Source organism: Takifugu flavidus, chromosome 3 (assembly GCF_003711565.1).
Source record: "Takifugu flavidus isolate HTHZ2018 chromosome 3, ASM371156v2, whole genome shotgun sequence".
NCBI lineage: Eukaryota > Metazoa > Chordata > Actinopteri > Tetraodontiformes > Tetraodontidae > Takifugu > Takifugu flavidus.
The window spans coordinates 10,848,286-10,867,263 of record NC_079522.1 but is presented as its reverse complement, the minus strand read 5'-3'; the positions used below and the strand labels follow the sequence as shown (position 1 = coordinate 10,867,263).

Below are 18,978 nucleotides of genomic sequence, written 5' to 3'. Positions count from 1 at the left end.
GTCAAGTCTGTCTAAATGAGGGATCAGGCCCCCAATCCTGCTGGGTTGCTGACTCCTGGTCGAAAATGACGCCTGAACCTTCAGACATTTTACAAAACCTGGAGAATAAGTTTCCTATTTACTGCCACACCAGGTTATTTAAAGCCAAAGATGAAAAGACAAATTGTTAAGTTGTACTTTATTGCTCCGGCTTTCTCCGTCGTCTAACGATTATTTACATTCAAATGCAAACAGGTTCCCCCACACACTCACACGCCTTGTTATTCCGTCAGTCTTAGTAATTCTTATACTTTCGCCTTTTGTTTAAATTCATTTTATGCTAAATTCACAAAGACACCATCATGTTTCTAAGCAGTGAATCTTCTTAATCATTGTCATAACATCTGATCTTCTAATAAGCTGAAGAAAAACACAGCTTTGATGCTGGAAACAGAGATTCCAGTCTGGATTAGATAGCTACTGGAAAGTGAGAAAAAGTATTGATAACATAACCCTAATGACAGAATGGCCTTAAGGCCGCTTGTTCATTTTTAAAAGAGGGTAACAAATGAGCTTGAGAGGGTGATGGATACAAAATAAACTATTCACAAATGCTTTAGTCAGTCCGAGCATAAAACGATGATGCATGATCACAAAAATGCCATTTAAAAACACCGAAAGGGAACACAGTTATTGTCTGGGGGAGTCAAGATCCCATTATGATGGCAGAATTAGATCATCTGGGCTGATGTGATGTGATTTCAGCTTAGGTGGGTTCCCAACTACCAAGTTCTTAAAATTAAATTCCCAACACAGAGAAGAGATGGACCCATCCATCTGTGAGATTTACTGTATATAACAGGTACAAAAAGCTAGAAAGATGGAAAAGATAAACATTAAGTGATTTTAAATACAATAACTGGATGGTAGATCCAGAAACACAGAAAATTACAGCCTCATCCTGCAATTTTTCTTGACCTCGATGTTGAACGTCCTTTTAAGAACACGGATTTTCTGGTGCATCAAAGAGAAAGACGACTACCCGTTGGGTTTTGGTAAGTTTGGTCCATCTTTTTCAGAAACTCTCCACCAGCCTAAGTCCTTCATTTCTTGAAGGCCCGATAAAAACCTCAAGGTCATCCTTGGCTTCCTCTTCCTCACTGTCTGCCTCATAGATGGCGGTCATGGGGGCGGCGTAGAGGCGGCAGCGGGCAGCAAAGCGTCGACTGGCCGAGCAGGGAGGAGTGAGAGGTCGGGGGCGCGTTGTGTGGGAGGAGAAGAAAAAGAAAGGAGAGGAGCAGGAGGAGGAAGTGAGGATCAGGTGAGTAGGTGTCGGATCCCTCTGCCTCAATATCAAGCTCTGGTTGCACAGAGATGTTGGAGACACCGGAAATTTCAGAACCATGTGATCAGTCACGGCGCTGCCATCTGGGCCGGGTTCGAGTCGGGGTTGGTCGAGAGGGCGGCGAAGCCTTTCCACAGCTGAGATTCGCGAAGACAGATCGTACCTGCTGCCCTTCCTCAGCAGAAGAGCCTTGAAGCTCTCGCTGCTGGAAGATCTTGTGAAAGCTGCAGTGGTGAGCGGAGGAGGGGAGGAGGAGGAGGAAGAGGAGGAGGATGAAGATGAGATGTAGTGCTTGTCATCTTCTGAGTAGTTTCTTCCCAACAGTTTTCTCTTTGACCTAAGGGGAAAAAATCCCAGAAAGTCCCCAATTACATTCTTGCGTTGGGCTATCAAGTGTTGTCAAACCACCCAAAGGCCTCCAGCTCATCATTCTAAAGCATGAATTACCACAACACACAACATTTGCGCTGGAATCCTGGGAAACTAAACTACACTTGATCAAAAGAATATGGACAAAAGGCCAACAATGCAGAAAACAAGGGTACAGGGTTAAAGCTGAGAAATATAAAAGGAAAGAAAAGCACAAATTGGTTTTAATGTAATGTGATAAATCATTTTCGAGTTTAAATTTAGAATCTGGTGCAACGAGGGTACAAAATCATTCCCACTGCAACAGCCCGTCCTGCTGGGTCATGTGATTGTGGTTCAGGTGGACCTGCGGCTGTGATGTGAAGCTTTCGCCTTTATTCCCACAAACCAGACCTTTCCAGCCAGTCCAGCAACATGCCGGACCTAAACGTACTGCTTGGGAAGCTCATTTCCCTTTTTTAAATTTTGAAATGGGCCAGAGAACAACAAAGAAGGAGGTTGGGAACCTAAACGTGGGATGTTTCTCAAGGAAGTAGGAAAAAGCTGGATCTATTTGAACCGATTGAGGATTGCGTTTTATTACCTGCAGATAAACCCTCTCTATCAGGGTGTTCACGCTCTGCCTTCCCACACTGCACTGCTTCACAAAGGCAGAGGAGGGAAGCAAGAAAAGGAGTGGAAATGTGCTCAGTTGTTTGTTAAATCCGCCACAGATTTGACTACGTCTGTAATCGCCTGTACTTCATTTGCATTAATAACTTTAAACTTTAAATGTCTTGTTAAATTGAATAAAAAGTACGTTTGTGATGAGAGAAAGCGACCCAATAACACGTGCAATAAGGACCCGGAGACCGCGTGGCTACCTGTGGATGATTGCAAACAAATCCTGGGTGGTTCGAGGGTGGCTTTGTGCAGGCAGCTGATCCGCAGAAACGCTGCGAAAAACATCATCTGGGGGAAACAAGAATGAGGGAAAACCGGCCGGAAACATGAATCTTGTTATGCCCACTTTTGAATAAAACTGTGGTTTTAAAGATTAACAGCAGAAATCAAAGACGTTATTTAGGATGTTTGACTGAGCTCGCCTGGGTACAAGTGCACTTTGCTGAAATAGCTGCATATTTCAGCGACAACAAGATAATCTTTTTCTGAAATATATAAAAATTCCCAAAATAAGTCCTTTAGCAAACATTTAGCAATGGGATAAAGCGGTTCAGAAGACAAGGGGAGAAGCTACACCACATGGATTCAGAGTCAGATTTTGAATATTATCTTAAGCATTTTTTGAAAGTCTTTTACAACAACCATTGCAGCTCCCCTCAGCTATTCTATCATGTGATGAGCACTTTAGTTTGAGACAGCTCGTGTTGGCCTATTTCTCCTAAAGGGCAAGACAGATTTTAGATGCAGAGCTAACCCTTAAACTCAATAACAAAGAGTACCTAGATCCCACAAAAAGGCTCATCTTCTTTGAATTTTGTTATTTAGAAAAGCTATAAATGAATATGGCCATGTTTTGATATCCTTTGACAAAACGGACCAAACTAAACCAAACTGAACCAAACCCAATAGTGTCTTCACCATCACACAGAGAGGATAAATGGGCTGGTTATAATAAAAAGAGCGGGTCCAGGTGCACTGGTTATTGAGGGACAAAGAGGAGATTTCAAGATAGCTTCACCAATGCGTCATTATACGTCAAACACAACTAGCGTACTGGGAAGCCACTGGAAGTATTATTATATTGTATTAATTGAAATCCTGAGAAAAAGTAGGTCCTCAGGTGATTTTTACCATCTAGAGGTCCGCTGGTTTCTTCCACCTCCTGGTTCCTGTCTTCAGCTTCTCCTGGTTCCTGGATCTGGAGGTCTGGGAAGGACAACTCGACCTGCAGACTGTCAGTGGACAGCATGCTGCTGAGCGAGTGCAGGCTTTGACCAACCACAGCACAGGGGCTTTCAGAGTCGCTGGTGTCTTCAAAGTAAACTCTGGTAGGAAAGGGGGGCATGTTCTTGCCCCTTTCCCCATTTTTCACTGCTTCTCGGTCATCGTCTGATGAGGAGGAAGATGAAGATGAAGATGAAGAAGATGACGATGAAGATGAAGAAGGAAAGGGCTCCATTGTGGATGACATCATTAACAGTTGCCTCCCTGCCCCCTTCTTTCTCCTCTTCCTTGACTTCACTTTCTTCCTGGTGATGGACGGTGTGGTGAGAATCTTTGTGCCTCCCTCTTCCACTCTCTCATCTTCGTCTTGAGCCTCAGCCAGAGATGACCTCATCATCGTCCACTGAATCGTTTTCTCTTCATTTTCATGGATGACTCTTTGCTGGATATCCCCACAACAACCGCTTCTTCCCAACCTGTACGCTTCCGTCTGTAACGAGGGGGCTTTGTGAGTCCCTAAGGTTCTGCAGTTGGATGACGTTCTTTGAGAATCTGAGGTACTAAATTTCTTTGATGAAGAATGTTGCGGCTTGTTGAAGTTACTGGACTCCAGAATACCCAGAATGGCTGGGGAATGGACACCCATGGTCTCCACGTTCCCTTCGGTTCCCATCGTACTCATTTCCAGAGGGTCACACACTGCAGACATCCCTCTGGAGACCCCTGCTGTGCTTCTAGAACAGGTCAGTTCGGTTGTTTTCAGTGACATCAGTGAAAACTGTGGCTTTTTGTGCACAATTGGTGGTTTCTGAGGAGAAGGAGCGGCTGGATCTGCGTCAGCAGCTGTCGCATTTGTAGGCAAAGCTGTGATGCTCTCGGGTGAATTAGCGGGCTCTGCCTTTCCTTCAGCACCACTGTGGGTCAGATCTGGATGCAACGCTGTGCAGAAAGTGCTGTCAGGAAGCCTTGGTGGGCTGAGATCAGAGGACTGTACTATGACCTCTCCTCTGCTCTTCCATTCACAGGCTCCCTGTCTGTTAACTGACGCTGCCATGCGTCCCAAGATGCAAAGATCGGGCTTCTTTGGCAACATCGGCTTCTCCGCGGTGCAGCGCTTCTGTGGGCTACCAGGCTTACAGACCCTGTTACACTTAAAATCACGATCTGCTGTGAGAGTCCCTTCAGTGACTTTTGGATTCCTAATTTCTGTGATGTTTGTATTATTTGCTTGTCTGTGTCTGCGGGACTCTGGGGGGCTCAAGTAGGAAGAATCTCTGTAGTTTTCTTCTTTTTGCAGCTCTGTTTGCTTGCCATATATTGATCTATTTTCTGTGGCTGGTTGCTGCAAAGACAATAGCTGCATAGGTGACTCGATGTGGTTTTTGCCTGGGCTAGAAGACATTCTGACCCATGAAGCAGAAATGGAATCGCTTGCTAATGCAGCATATATATTTGAATTTTCTTTCCTTTCACTGTACTGGAATTCTTGTGGACTTTTGCATTGGATCAGATTAGACCCAGAGTGTGACTGGTTGTCTGAGCGAGTAACAACAGCTGGTAGATTGTGATAATTAGTATGACTAGATTCATTGTTGGGTATTTTCTCACTGTCTACTGTTGTTGAAGGATCACAATCTAACATCTGCCCAGACTGTATTGGGTCATAAAGTTCAGCATTATTACTTAAACCGCAAGTTGTGGTGACTTCAGAACTATTTTGTGATTCAGCTCCAACGAAATCAGAAACTGCACCATCTGAATGAGCTTCATTAGCTTGTGGGACACGAGCGGACAGCACTTCTTGGTTCTTAATAGAGCGAAGCTTGACGCTCTGCAATGCCTGTGCAGTGACGAGGGGGGGGGAGTGTGAAGCCGCCTTAGAAGCTCTACTTGTACACTTGCCTGGGTGAAGGAGGCCGGTGGCAGGACAGGTAGGACAACATGACAGTGGCATTGGAGGTGGAGGTAGAGGTGGTGGTGGAGGAGGGAGGGGAAGGGCATCAAGAGAAGATGTGAGGTGATCTGAAGGATGAAGGAGAGAGGATGGAGGAGCAGGTGTGAAAGTGAAGTTTACCGATGATGATAGGGTGGATACAGCAACCTGATGGGCAGCGTGTTTAATGGCATATGAATATGGGGGAGGAGGTGGGCGAGGAGTTGGAGGAAGAGGGGGGGGGGGAGGAGGAGGAGGGGGTAGCATGTAAGATGGGAGAGGGGGAGGAGGGGGAGGTGGGGGCAGAAAGACGGGACAAGCGGGAGATTCACAAAGGGGGGAGTAAAATACAGGGGGAACACATTCTGTTTGAGGAGGTGGAAGAGGGGGAGGAGGGAGAAGAGGATGCTTAGCCGAGGAGTCTGAGGAGGTGCACGAGGAGAGGGAAGATGTGGAAGAAAATGAGGAGGAAAGAGACAGGTGTGATGACTTCCTTTCTGGCACCGGTGGCTTTGGTCTGTTCTGACCCAGAGACTTCTGCTTGGGCAGCGAAGTAGGGGACGGGGGGAAGAAAGGGGTCTGTGTCGATGAAAATGGGAAAAGAGGATTTGGTGTGAGCGGAGAAGAGGGGGTAATGGGGGAGGACACGGGAGTTCCAGGAGTGGGGGTGTTGGACTGACTGGAGTAGCCACTGGAGGGTGAGGCTAGTCGCTGCAGCCTGGGTTCACCCTGTGGAGGGTGGGTAGTAAATCTGGGGCCCTCCTCCTCTGAGCCTGGGGACCCTGGGGCAAAGACATCCACGACAAAGTGACCAGGACTTGGTGGCAGGTGTTCGGTCTGAAGAACGGTGGTTTCCACCTGTGTGACTCCCCCCAATGACTCAAAAGAGGAAACTGTTCCACAGTTAAACCCGCTCTGGCGTCTTTGGGTGGTGGACCTGGGCACCCAGGGGTCATGGAAGGCTTTAGGAGATGATGCAGATCCCCGCTGGGGGGTGTGCTTGCGACGGGGACTGGAGGAGGAGTGGCAAGGTTTGGTACGACTTGGACAACTTCTTAGAGAGTCAAAGCGCAGCGGTGGTTGGGGGGGACGCTTGGACTTGCGGAGGGAGACGCTGTGGGTGATGCTACGAGAGGATGTGGAAGAAGTGCTCTGCTTCCGTTTCTCACAGTTCAGAAAGGAAGCTGCGGGGATTTCCTCTGAACACACAGAGTTGCTGTCAGTGTGAGGAGGGGGGGAGCGACCAGAACACAACAGGGAATCCAGAGTCCAACCTTCTGCAGAGCTCCTCTGTATGTCCCGTGTCATGGTATTCCACTCATCCCTGATCTGGTCACTATGAACACTGGAGCTTGGGGAGAGGGAGCGGTAGCTCCATGTCTCACTGCAGGAGCCACCAGTATAGGAGCTCTGGGCGTCCTGGAGGGAAGCAGCCTGGTCATCCTGCACCTGGTAGCTGAACTGGGACTCAGAGTCAGCAATGGAGGAAGATGAGAGGTGGTGGGAGGTGCCCAGCATATTCACAAACGCATCCCTTTCATTCCACTGAGATTTCTGGGGAAGACTTGGAGAGCTGGGAAGCGAGGAGGACGATGGGTAGAAGGGCGGAGAAGGAGCAGAGGGGGAAGGAGACCCTGTAATTTGTGTGGTAGAAGGGTTCAGGGACAGAAGGAGCTGGGTATCATTGGGAAACCTCTGCATATCCTGTGACAAGAGGAAAACAAAATAACAAAAATGAAGAATTACTTTTCCATCCAAAAGACACTTTTTCTTGTATCAATTTTAAACTGACCTGAGAACAGGATGATGAGGCGCTGAGTGCTCTGTAGGAGATGCTATTACAGCTGGCCTCAGAGTCTAAGGAAGAGTTAGTCGCCAGGCGAGGGAGGCTACGGACCTGGCCAGTGTTTACAGGGGTGGGAGAGGTGAGGGAAGCCATCAGGCTGGACATCCCCTCGCCTCTGGGAGCTCGGATCCTCCTTGTGGTTAAGAAACCCAGCTCTCTGGCATTTCCCTCTTCCTTCGCTGTTATTTGTCGTTGCTGCACAGGGGGACACGAGCCAGGCCGGCCAACGGTTGAGAACTGGCCTGGAATTACGGTAGAGATTCCTGGACCTGTAGCGAAAAGTTAAAAGTTAAGGATTTATACAAACTACATGAACTATAGAGGTCAGTGTATTTAGAAAAGGATGAGATCTGTACTGGTCTTCTCGGGAGACTTAGTGGGCATCCCAGTAATCGTCTTGCGCCGGCTCAGGTTACAGTATCGTTGAGATAACGAGTCATTGTTGGAGGCGACTCTTCTAAAACTGGCCTGACGATCAAAACTCTCTCCTGAAACACAAATGGAACAAACACACAAAAAGAAATGTACCTCTGTTCGTCATTTTGTTTTGACTATATCTCATATGTGAGTTTTGCTTGAGACCTGTTATGTTAATTGGGACGACAGCGATTGCAATGGCCTCTGCCTGCTGCCGCATCCTCTCCTCTGGTGTTGGAAGTCTGGGTGGCCGCTCCACCTCCACGTCCACTCTCGGCTCGTACGGAGGGGCAAAGTCATCCCAATGTGAGGTGTGGTGGATGGGGTTGAGGACCAGCGGGGTCATGGGCCGAGTGTTGTTCAAGAAGAATGTCTCTTCTTCGTCTGAGAAAGCTGAGGACTGAGCATAGACACACAGGCAAATCATACTCAGCATCAAACTCTTTTATCCTGGATGCGTCCTGGAGAAAGAATTAAGTAGGATAAAAATCTACCCATTTTAAGACACAATTTAAAATGAATTTATGCCAGCCAAAGGGTTCAGGACAGGTCTTGCGATCTATACTCTCATCACCAATACTGCTGAGTGCTTCACACTGGATCAACTCAACTGTCATTGACTGTACTGGACTGCCTGGAGCCCCACTTTCACTGGAGCGCCACAAATATAGACAGACAGATCTGCAAACTCCCATTGCTCGCTTCTTCCAAATGCTAGAATTTTCATATTTGCAGCTGGTCCAGCTCTTAGTTGATGGGCCACATAACAAACCAGTGAGTGTGGTCTGTTCTGCTTATAAGCTTGCTAATCTACTGGAATTCTAACAGAGCTATTACGACAGTGAAAATTTTACAAATAAGAAAAAAGGAGGAAGTTCCAGACTCTAAGATGGGGGTTCAAAACCCGCTACTCTACTCGTCTCGTCTAGACGATCTAGGTTTACCTTTCTCCTCCAAACTTTTAACTTGAAACAATCTGCAAAGCAAGACTGAGAAAGAGAGTCCAGAAATCTGCACCTCTAAATGGAGGGAAAACACAAGAACAAAAGAAGTGAATACTTGTCCACGGAGACGCTCAAACGATGACGCGTTATTTCAGAACCGCCAGTAGCTCAGGTTGACCAGCAGATGGCGGAAAAGTGCGTTTTGTAGTCAGGGAAGAAATAAATGCAGTGTTTTCTTTAGGTGCTGAACACATGACGATTTTGATATGCCATTTCTCAAAAACTGAAATAATTGGTAAACCCAAATCATTGAGCAAGTCCTTGAGAGACATTTTATCCTAAAACACATAGAAAGGAGCGTGCCTGTGTCACCCTTCAGAATACAAAATGACATCCCCGCTATCATTGCTGCTGTTCCATGATGACCTATATGGAGCATTTAGCCCACGGTCAATTCAGAAAATGAATATTCATGAGGAAGCGCAGCATCCCTGATGAAATGACGAAAACGTGCTTGTGTGTGTGCATGTGTATGTGTGTGTGTCTGAAAGAGAGAGACCGACCAACCAACCATTTTCCTGCTTTTCTCCCTCCACCGTCTGCGCCCTGATTGGTCTGGCCCAGAGGATGGTGGACTGGGTGGGTGGGGCTCAGAGATGCCAGGTTGGCTGCGGCCATGCTGAGTCAGTCTGTTGCAAGCTACACACACAAACACACACGCAGAGCTTTTACACTCCATACCAAATAACACCGAGGAAACAATTAATTGACAGTGCAGCTACAAAAGTGGGACATTCTAATTAATTTGCATTTTGTGGGGACAGTAACACCAGTCAAGAGACGGCGGAAGACCTGGAGTTGAACCAGAATCTTTAAAAAGATGGCAGTGTCACTGTCTGTCTTCCTGTATAAATCTCCATCTATGCATGTGGTGGTGCTCTGTGGTGACCTCTGACCTCGCAGGTCATCTGCGCTGCCAGATCGTCTTTTCCCAGGGATGAAGAAGATGCTGTGTTTGGGCTTCTGGGTCGAGTAGTGAACAGACCACTTAGTGTCTCCATCCCCAGCTGCAGAGACAAAGACAAACGGAGGATTCTGGAGTTAATCTCATTCCCACAGAACCGGCGACGATGACTGTCGCAGCATCAGCGCTTCTGAAGGTGACCTCAGAGACACGTGGTGCCTGTGGGCTTTGATTGAGAAGGAGCAGCAGATGGACTAGCTGCTGGACAGATGTGTGAATGGATGCAGAGTTCACATCTCAGCTGTCAGCAGTTTAGAAGCACTGCGGAAACGAACCATTACACTGAGATTTTCACACTTTCAAAGACAGAAACACGAGCCGACAGGTTTAAATCAACAAGATTCTGGGAGATTCCACAATTAACAAGAACTGGATAAAAGTAAAATAAATAATCATCTAAACTGAAATGTGAACAAAGCATTTTGCTCAAGGTTGACAAAATTTAATTAAATGTAAGATTAGAACTTTCCAAGTGAGACTTCAAAACACTTTCTGGAAGAGCCAATCAGGAAGCAGGATTTTATGTTGCCATGGTAAATTTAATTAATCCTCGGCATATTCTATGACAAGACCGAGGGTGTCTGGGAGTCAGTGGCCTGATACTCAAAATCCCAAAGCACACTCAGGAAGGGTCTTCAGGAAATACAGAGGTCCTGAAAGGTCCTTAAAAATGCATCACATACTCTGAGAGAGCTGTGACCATATTCCAGGCTACTTCAAAGAGATCTACCGAACCTCCCTGTCGTCTTTCACAAGGGTCATTGAAAAAGAAAATCCTCAAGAACTATTGACAGGGTTAACAATTCCCATTAATCAAGTTCAAGAAGTGTCCTGAGTCCTGAAAAAAGGTGTGGTGACTCCACAGCTGGCTTTGTAATTCCTGAACAAAGGACCCATCGTGACGGATATTCCAGGACTAATTTTGTCATTCAGCTTGAAATATAGAAAAAGGTCATCCAGCTCTGTCAGAGGTCCTTGAAAGGCTTCTCAACCATTTTGAAGGCAAAAGAAATGAGTCCTGAAGTTACACTGGAGGTTTTAGATGCAGAATTTGTGCACTTAGAAGATGTTTTGTGTCAGTCAGCTGTCATATTGTTGCTAAGGTTACTGGCAGTTTAGTTTATGCCCCTTGTCTTTACTTTAAACTGGGAGCCAATCAGAGACCAACGATCCAATTTATAAAACTACACATATTCACCTAAAATCACAACACTCACACATCCAGTAAATACAGAAAACTGCAGATGTACAACATGCTGCTAATACACACACACACACACACACGCACACATGTGCTCATGCACATGCATGCACACACAAACACACACTCACCTCTGGTTTTGTTGATATATCGAAGGACTGATTTGATTGCTGTGGCGATCAGAACCATAACGACACAATAGACCGGTACTGTACACACGCGGACACGGACACACACACACACACACTCTTCATGCCGAAGCTGCAGCAGACTGCGCAGCAGCAACGCAGCTCCGCTCTGCTCCCACCTCCCTCTCTTTTTAACTCGCCCCTCTCTCACGCATTTTCATATCATTTACACATGACACACACACACGCAAACACCCACACACACAGCACACATACAGGGTGCCAACACCAGGAAGCTAGTGCACGTGTGTGCCCTTCAGGTGAGCCCTGAGGTGATGAAGGTTAACGACAAATACTGCAGTAATAAAGTGCGTGCGCGTGTGTGCGTGTGCGTGTGTGTGTGTGTGTGTGCGTGTGCATGCGTGTGCATCAGAGGTCTTCAGATCTCAGACTGTTGATCTTTTATTCCCTCTGTTCTACTGCTCTGTGGGGTTTCTGTCTTATTTAGTCTCTACCCTTGTGGGGACCGCGGTGACATTTGGACATCGCAGCCTCCTCGTCAACTGTCAGAGACACATAAGAAGAATCCTGGCGGATGTTTTGGATGGGCTGATTTGCTGCCACAAAAGTGTGCAGATGTGTGCAGCTGTGCTGAGTCTTAAAAGAGAGCCCTGGAGGGCTTCCACAGGTCTTTGAAATCTGTGCTGATACACACTCAGCATGCTGAACCAGAACTTGCTTCTTATTTCTGGAGAAAGCCTACAGCAGGTGCCCCACCCCACCGGTGTTACCTGTGAGGGAAAAATGCCGCTCCTGACTCCACCCACGTTTAAAAAGGCTTGAAAATGTACAGTTGTAGGTGGAGGGGCGTGTGAGGTGGGTGGGGCACTGATGGGGGCTACATACTGAAGTCAAAATTTTGGAAACCGGCCAGAATTTTAATTTGTGGCTGTGCTTTTCCCTCTTTGTGGATAAAAATGAAAATAAGGCCTGGATTGTCATGAAATTCAGAGAGTACCTTTGTGGTTAAATAGGCACTGACGTAGTAGTGACATGGAAGACAACAGTACGGGTACAGTCACCAGAGGGGCTAAGAATAATATGAGTGTGATGTACTGTTCATCAGTCATCACAAACTGGGACAGGTCCAGTCTGTAAGTGTGCCAACTATCTGGGCCAGTGGAGCAGCTAATTACTTCTGTCTTCATGCATGTCTGTCTGTCCTCCTCGCTGTCTGTCATTACCTCTGTACCACTATAATTAGTTTCATTAATTAGATACTAAATGGGAGCTTTGACATGGTGTCAGATTGGAATAAATGGAACACTAAACTCAGAGGGCTCTTTGTGTGAGTGTGAGTGTGAGTGTGTGTGTGTGTGTGGTGTGTGTGTGTGTGTGTGTGCGCGTGCGTGCGTGTGTGTGTGCGTGCCCCAAACCTGAAATGTAAAATTACAAATAGTTTTGGTCGCAGGTAAACACTAGCTGATGCTAACAGGTAGCAGCTGTTTGTCTGTTGCTCCCGGAATTAGCCATTAGCTGGCGTATGGAAGCAAAGCTAATCCCTGCTCACAAGAACAGACACTTACGGATTACACACACGGGGGAATTAATTACGGCAGAGAGAGCTGCTCTGTTTCCTCTGTGAGGGTGCGTGTGCTTTAACTCTGGGAATCTGAGTGGAACTGAGATGCATTATTGATCAAACATCAATGCCATGAATGTTAGTATGCTCAGTGTGATCTGCAGCTGGTGCGTCAGGGTTCAAGTCCGACTCAGAATATTTGCTTTTGTGGAAGCAGTCATGTAAATGTGTGTTATATATAATATGCATTACATGTAAAGGAGACTTTGAGTGGGTATATTTTATCCATGCAGTATCTTCTTTCAAAATTCAAAACACAACTGGTCCATGAATTTTCTCAGAAAATGGACGATTTGGGTACCATCAAGACCGAAAATAAAACAAAGCAGGTTTATTTAGGTCCCCAACCTCCCAAGTAAGAGGATGTATGCTCAGACAAATCAATAAAAAAGTGGTTATACCTTTCCTTAAAAGGGGTGTGGTTGGTTTGGCCTCAAATCCAGACTTTCTGCCCCAACGTGGACGAACGCGAAAGAATCTGCTCCTGCGCACCCTGCTGGGCTGATATAAGTACTGTGGTGGTACTTCCTGCCCTCTGGCGGTTGCCTGGCCAATGATCGGAGAGGGTTCCGGAACAGTGTAGCCAGGACTGGCCTCTGGGGTTGGGGTTTGGCTCCTCTGGGGTATGACTAGGCAGGTGGAACGTGGCAGCTGGAGGTTTGTGGAATGCTGGTTAGGTTTCCCATAAACGTCTACAGCAGAGAAAAGTTTCCCATGAGTCTCTGGGGTCAGAGAAGGATGGACATGGGCTCGAGGAGAGAAGTGTTGATGCCGATACCAAGGGCTGTTGCCTGAGTTCTGAAAGTGGGGTGTGGGGGCTTTTTTGTCACCCATGGGTGACTCCAGCCTGACCACGTTGCCCCCATTCACTGCCACAATGGCATCGTAGTGCTGGTGGATTCTGGCGCTGAGAAGGCGCCGGCGAAGGCTGCCCTCTGTCTTCGGGTGCAGCGCAGCCAGCTTACGTGGCAGAAGCTCGTCCTGCTCTTCGTCGGGACTGCTGTTCCAACAACGCGTCGCCATTCCGTGCCCGGCCCCGTCACCGCCCAGGCATTCCACATATGAAATCATCTTATCCCGTCTGCTGATTGGCTGAATCCAGGTCACCAAACTTTACCCTCAGAAACACTCTGCCAGTTTGTCCGCACCAAATCCATGGTTTCAAGTTTTAGTTGCTTCCAGATTTTTGACTCAAACAGAAAAAATATCAAAGTCCAGAGCTTAAAAAAGTGTCAGTAAAGTTTTAAATTTTACGTGACGTTTTGCCCCACAAACTTGTCAGAAAAATACCTTCAAAAGGAGCCAAACACCCAGTTTCAGATTTGGCATGGAATTCACAGAACTTAAGCAACCGTCTCCCCTCAGACCTGCGACCAAAACACCAAACAAGTCCACAACAGTCCAGAACAGCCTACAGTTATGGTCGTTGTGAAGCGTCGCTGCTCTCCTCTCTCCACCTCTAATCTGCTAACAGGGATTATCCAGGTCTGCAGATGGCCACTGAGGGACAGGTATTTACCTCAACGCACCACATGTTGCCTGATACTGTATTATTGAGTCAAACAGGGTAAATTCGATGTTGGGATCACAGAGTCAGACGGCACAAGGTCACCGAGAAACCTTTCTTCTCCAAACACCTCATCTCCCTACGTGGCTGACTGGCTCCATCATTACCTCCAGAAAACATTGTTTTTATTCCCACGTACATCCTCTATATGTGCCCCACACCAGGGGCGGGTTTGAGAGGCAGGGACAAGTCAGGACAGGGGCACACACACACACCAAAATGCAGAAAGCTTCAATGAGATACTTTACAGGACAGGTCATTATGTGGGCTAGATTGCGACAGCTACAGCAGCATAGCAGGGAATGGTGGGAATGGAGGTGCAGTTAGCTGATAAAGTGGAAAAGGAGTGGAGACATAAAGAAAGCTCGACAACTTACTAAGGATTTATTCATCAAAATAAAGCTGCGACTCACTGATTGAGCCCGAGGGGCTGTATAGTTAATTCTTATCTCACTGGAAAAGCCCCAGTGGGTTTTTTGTTGTGCTCTACTAACTAGAAAGTGACCCTTGACGGTACTTTATCTTAATTTGGCCTCCAGAGGGGGACTGTCGAGGCTACTTCATTGCACAACTGAAGTGCTCCTTCCTATTTGCTTCAGTGGTTTAGGTTAGCCATTAGCTTATGGTGCAGCCAGTAGGGAAAATTTTGATTATCAGAAGAAAAGGAAGTAAACATTTATGTTGATTCTTGAAAAAAGAAAAGCATGCCTGTATCCGCAGGCACGCTTTTCTTTGTGACAGAAGTAAAGAATTTATAGGTTTTACTCAGATAAATGCGTGAAAATCATGCCGACGCAGCTGTGTGTTCAGATGCTCCGTCAACATCAGGTCAGCATGTGTTGGAGGGAGGAACAGCTGTGTTTTGGAAGCTGAATGGGATGTTTCAACCTGCCTCAACAAGCCAGCGTGTGTGTCAATGTGATCACTGACAGACAGACAGACAGACACACACACACACACACACACACACACACACACGTCTGACTCATAAACACCTCCTGAACCAAACTTCCAATTGGCCAGATGCACAAATGAACCTGTTCACATGTGTGGATTCATCTTAACTGTTTTTCCTTGTTTAATTTCTCTCTGGCTGTATTTGTGCTCAAACGACTTTCACACATTCCCCCGGCCCCGAACCCCAACCCAAACCTTAACACGGTTCTTACCCTAACTTTAAAACCACATCTTAACCCTCAAACAGCCCCAACCAAAATGTCCTTTCTTCCCAAAATTATAAGCTGGCACCAACATACACATGCACGCATGCATGCAAGCACACACACACACACACACACACACACACACGCACACACACACACACACACACTCTCTTGCTTTTTGACAGAATCTTGGGCTCTCTCACCTTCTATGCAGAACATGTCGTCCTCACTCGCTCGGGGTCGTTCCGTGTGTTTGAATCTGAGCAACAAACACAAGTTCAGACACACAGCACGCTTCTCTCTCTTTCTCCCTCCCTCTCTATTTCTCCTTACCGTACTGCCTCATTCTACCCCAACAAAAGCACCCTCCCTTCTTTGAATCCAGTCCCATCATCACCAACACTGAGGCAATGAAAAGGAAATACACTCTCCGTGAATTGGTGGGTTATATACCTATATCATACTACTGCCGCTGCATAATATCTCAGTAACTAATTCTCACCTATTTATGCATCCCTTTCCACTCCAATATCTGTATTTATTCATGGAAATTTGAAAGTATAAATAAGTATTTGAAAGAGGTCCTTCAGGAGATGTAATGCTCAGGAGTAGAGATGGACAAGTAATCAGATCAAACACAAAATGAAAGTCTCTCTGATGTGTGATGATGTGACAATACCCAGTCCTCTCTCCTCCCATCACACCAGGCATTTTCCAGACCAAAACAACTACGATAAGCTGCGACACAGTCAAGCTTATTTTTGCAGAGCTATTAAAAAATGCTCCATAAACAGGCAGTTTTAATTGTTGTCAACTGTGATTGGAAATCAAACGAACTTTCATATGTTAAAAAAAAGATAAATATAAAAATGCTCAAATAAAAATATGGTTTTGGATTTTAAATGTTGGATGATCAAAAAGAAAAGCGTATTGTCAAATTTAGATCGGTGATTACACCCATAAACGAGTTTAGCTGAAGAAAAACCTTTAACCAGAATTTTTAAGATCATAACATCTCGCGATACCTCGTGAAGTGACGAGCGGAGAGGACAACGCTGATTGGCTGGTCCGGACGTAAACACGGAAGTGAGCGTCCGCGCCTGGGCGGGTGGTGAGTCTGCTCCAAAGGATAAAATAGATTTTTTTTTTTTAAATATGGCAAAATGGTTATTCTAATTTTGTTTATCTGGAAGTTCAAACTCATTACCTATTCTATACAGACATGATGTGATGCGTCTGTTGCTTGATAGTTTAGAAATTAATTGTAATAATGTTCGACGGATAATTATTATGTTATCCGCTATTACACTGTAATGAAGCACAAATAACGTGTCTATAACGTGTAGTAATGTTATATTCAATCAAGTTTTCAAATGAGTTTTATCGAAAAATAATCAAGAAAGACATTTAATATTTACTGTTATGCGCCTGTATAATGATGTGTGACGGCTGCTTTGTACGAGTAAAATGCAAACTTTGTCTTACAAGAAAATGTTCAACTAATATTTTTGACGAATGAGGGTTATATTTAGAAAGAAAAACCTTGCTGATATACTCCAATTGGTTTTGTTGTTGATCAACATGGCTTGACAGTCAGAAAGATATATTTATTCACATTGAGATCCTAAATCAGAGAATTTATCTCATTCACTACAAGGACCATTAAGTTACAGAAATGTATGAAATGACCTTATAGTGATTTATACTGAGTTGTCTCATACTTTCATGGTTGTAAATGTTAAACTTTGTTTGCATTTCTCCCTGCCAGTTACAGTCATGTCTGTTGTCATGCAAGCCCGTGGTGACCTGGGTGGCGTTGCAGCTCACCTTCAGTGTCCCCACTGTGGCTTCTACTCCAAGAGCCACGCCCACCAGCTCTCCCACATCGCCGCCTCTCACCCGACACACCTGGAAGGCGCGGCCTTTGGTCGCCTTGGTAACATCTTGATGTATCAGAGCACAGCACAGTTGTTCCACTGCTTTGACTGTTTCTTTACTAGCAAAGATTTCACCAAAGTCTACAAACATGTGATCACCAAACACTGCATGGATGAGAGGGAGGCCGCGACAGAAGAAACCAGTGAGAAGGGGCCTTTGATGACAGCAGAGCAAAGGAAGGAGGAAGAGAAAGAGGGAGGGGAAGGCGGCATCACAAGAAAGCAGAGCAGCAAAGTTGAAGAAGATGTTGCGAAGATGAGCTGCTTGGAGGAGCAGAGAGGAGAAGGAGGTGATAAACCTACAACATGCAGTGAGGGAAAGGACGAAGTGGAAGAAGCAGGTCATCGTGACAATGGCGATGCCTCCCAGATGGCAGATAAAACAGACGGTGAAAGAGATGAAAGTGTGCTGATATTCGATGGTGTCAGTTTCTGCTGCATGATGTGCAGCTGGAAAAGCAAACTAAAAGGTGTGGCCATCAACCATGTGGTGCGGCGACACGACATCCCACGAGCGTACGCCATCCAGGCCATAAAGCGTGATGCTGCTGCAGAGGAGGACGAGGAGGCCGGCCTGAGCAGCGAGCTACTGAGGGTGGAAATGGAGGCAACGGCTAAAGTCATTCGCTTCGTGTCCAGCCGCTTTGTCTGCCAGATCTGTGGCTGGAAGACCAAACTCAAAGGTAAAAGTCTGTCATTTTTGAGAGATTTCAACAACTCATATCAAATCATGTTCGGAAAAAATATGGCGTCAACACGGTGGTCAACTCATCACATACACGGCTGCGTTTGGGTGAACGGGTCCCTCTGTGTGTCCTTGCAGGTCTTGCCATCACACATGTGGAGCGCAGCCACAATGTGGAGCGTCCATACAACTGTAAAGACTGCCACCTCACCTTCTTCCTGCCCAGCCGGCTGCAGCAGCACATGACCTCGCCCACCGGCCGGGACGCTACATCTGCCCCTTCTGCTGCTTCAGGTCCCACTTCCTGGGCGGCTTCAAGAGACACTGCAGCCGCTGCAATGCTTGGGAAGGTCGGGGGGAAGGGGATGAGGGCAAGCTGGGAGAAAGAAGAGGAGGAGAGGAGGATGACCATGAGTGTGACAAGAAGGGAGAAAGGAAAGGAGGGAGGACAAGAAGGAAAACAGCAAAGATGATCAATGAGGAAAAAGATAAGGATGATGACTGAAATTTGAGGGAAAATGTTCCTGTTTATCTATATGTGATTTCTGATGAAGACCAGTGTTTTCCTCACATCTCTTTGAACTTTTGTGCTGTAGGTTATTAATGCTTTTTAGAGTATAACACTTTTACTGTCAAAGTCAAGATGTAAAACCAGGGCGAACATCAAATTGGGGTGACAACTTTGGAACAGAAGTAATAATTCTGAAAGAAGTCAGAGAGCTTTCTAATGCCACAGCATTCCTACTGACTTTTTCTGAGATTCTTCATCCTCATTTTAACAAGTGACTGTGTTGACGTTGCCTCTTGGTGCCCGTCGGCAAACAATACATTCTTCTTGAACGTACTGGTGTGGATGGGATTTTTTTTGGGTTGGAGGACAGAAAAGCTACCTGGATACATGTGGACAAGCT

At 46.2% G+C, this 18,978-nt stretch overlaps 2 protein-coding genes across 2 annotated transcripts; one reads left to right on the top strand and one right to left on the bottom strand.

The window, feature by feature from the left end:
* Positions 1-161: 161 nt before the first annotated feature.
* Positions 162-16,564, bottom strand: nhsl1a (NHS-like 1a). Its single transcript, XM_057026842.1, has 11 exons — positions 16,471-16,564; positions 15,649-15,704; positions 9,677-9,787; positions 9,292-9,419; positions 8,721-8,795; positions 7,942-8,176; positions 7,716-7,847; positions 7,306-7,628; positions 3,488-7,217; positions 2,557-2,644; positions 162-1,661 (listed from the first exon to the last, which is right to left on the bottom strand). Exons 2-11 carry the CDS (start codon positions 15,662-15,664, stop codon positions 1,055-1,057), a joined length of 5,445 nt encoding a protein of 1,814 aa, XP_056882822.1. The 5' UTR covers positions 15,665-15,704; positions 16,471-16,564; the 3' UTR covers positions 162-1,054.
* On the top strand, positions 16,399-18,911 carry LOC130522446 (zinc finger protein 443-like). Its single transcript, XM_057026845.1, has 3 exons — positions 16,399-16,556; positions 17,214-18,065; positions 18,206-18,911. Exons 2-3 carry the CDS (start codon positions 17,222-17,224, stop codon positions 18,538-18,540), a joined length of 1,179 nt encoding a protein of 392 aa, XP_056882825.1. The 5' UTR covers positions 16,399-16,556; positions 17,214-17,221; the 3' UTR covers positions 18,541-18,911.
* The last annotated feature ends 67 nt before the right edge of the window (positions 18,912-18,978 follow it).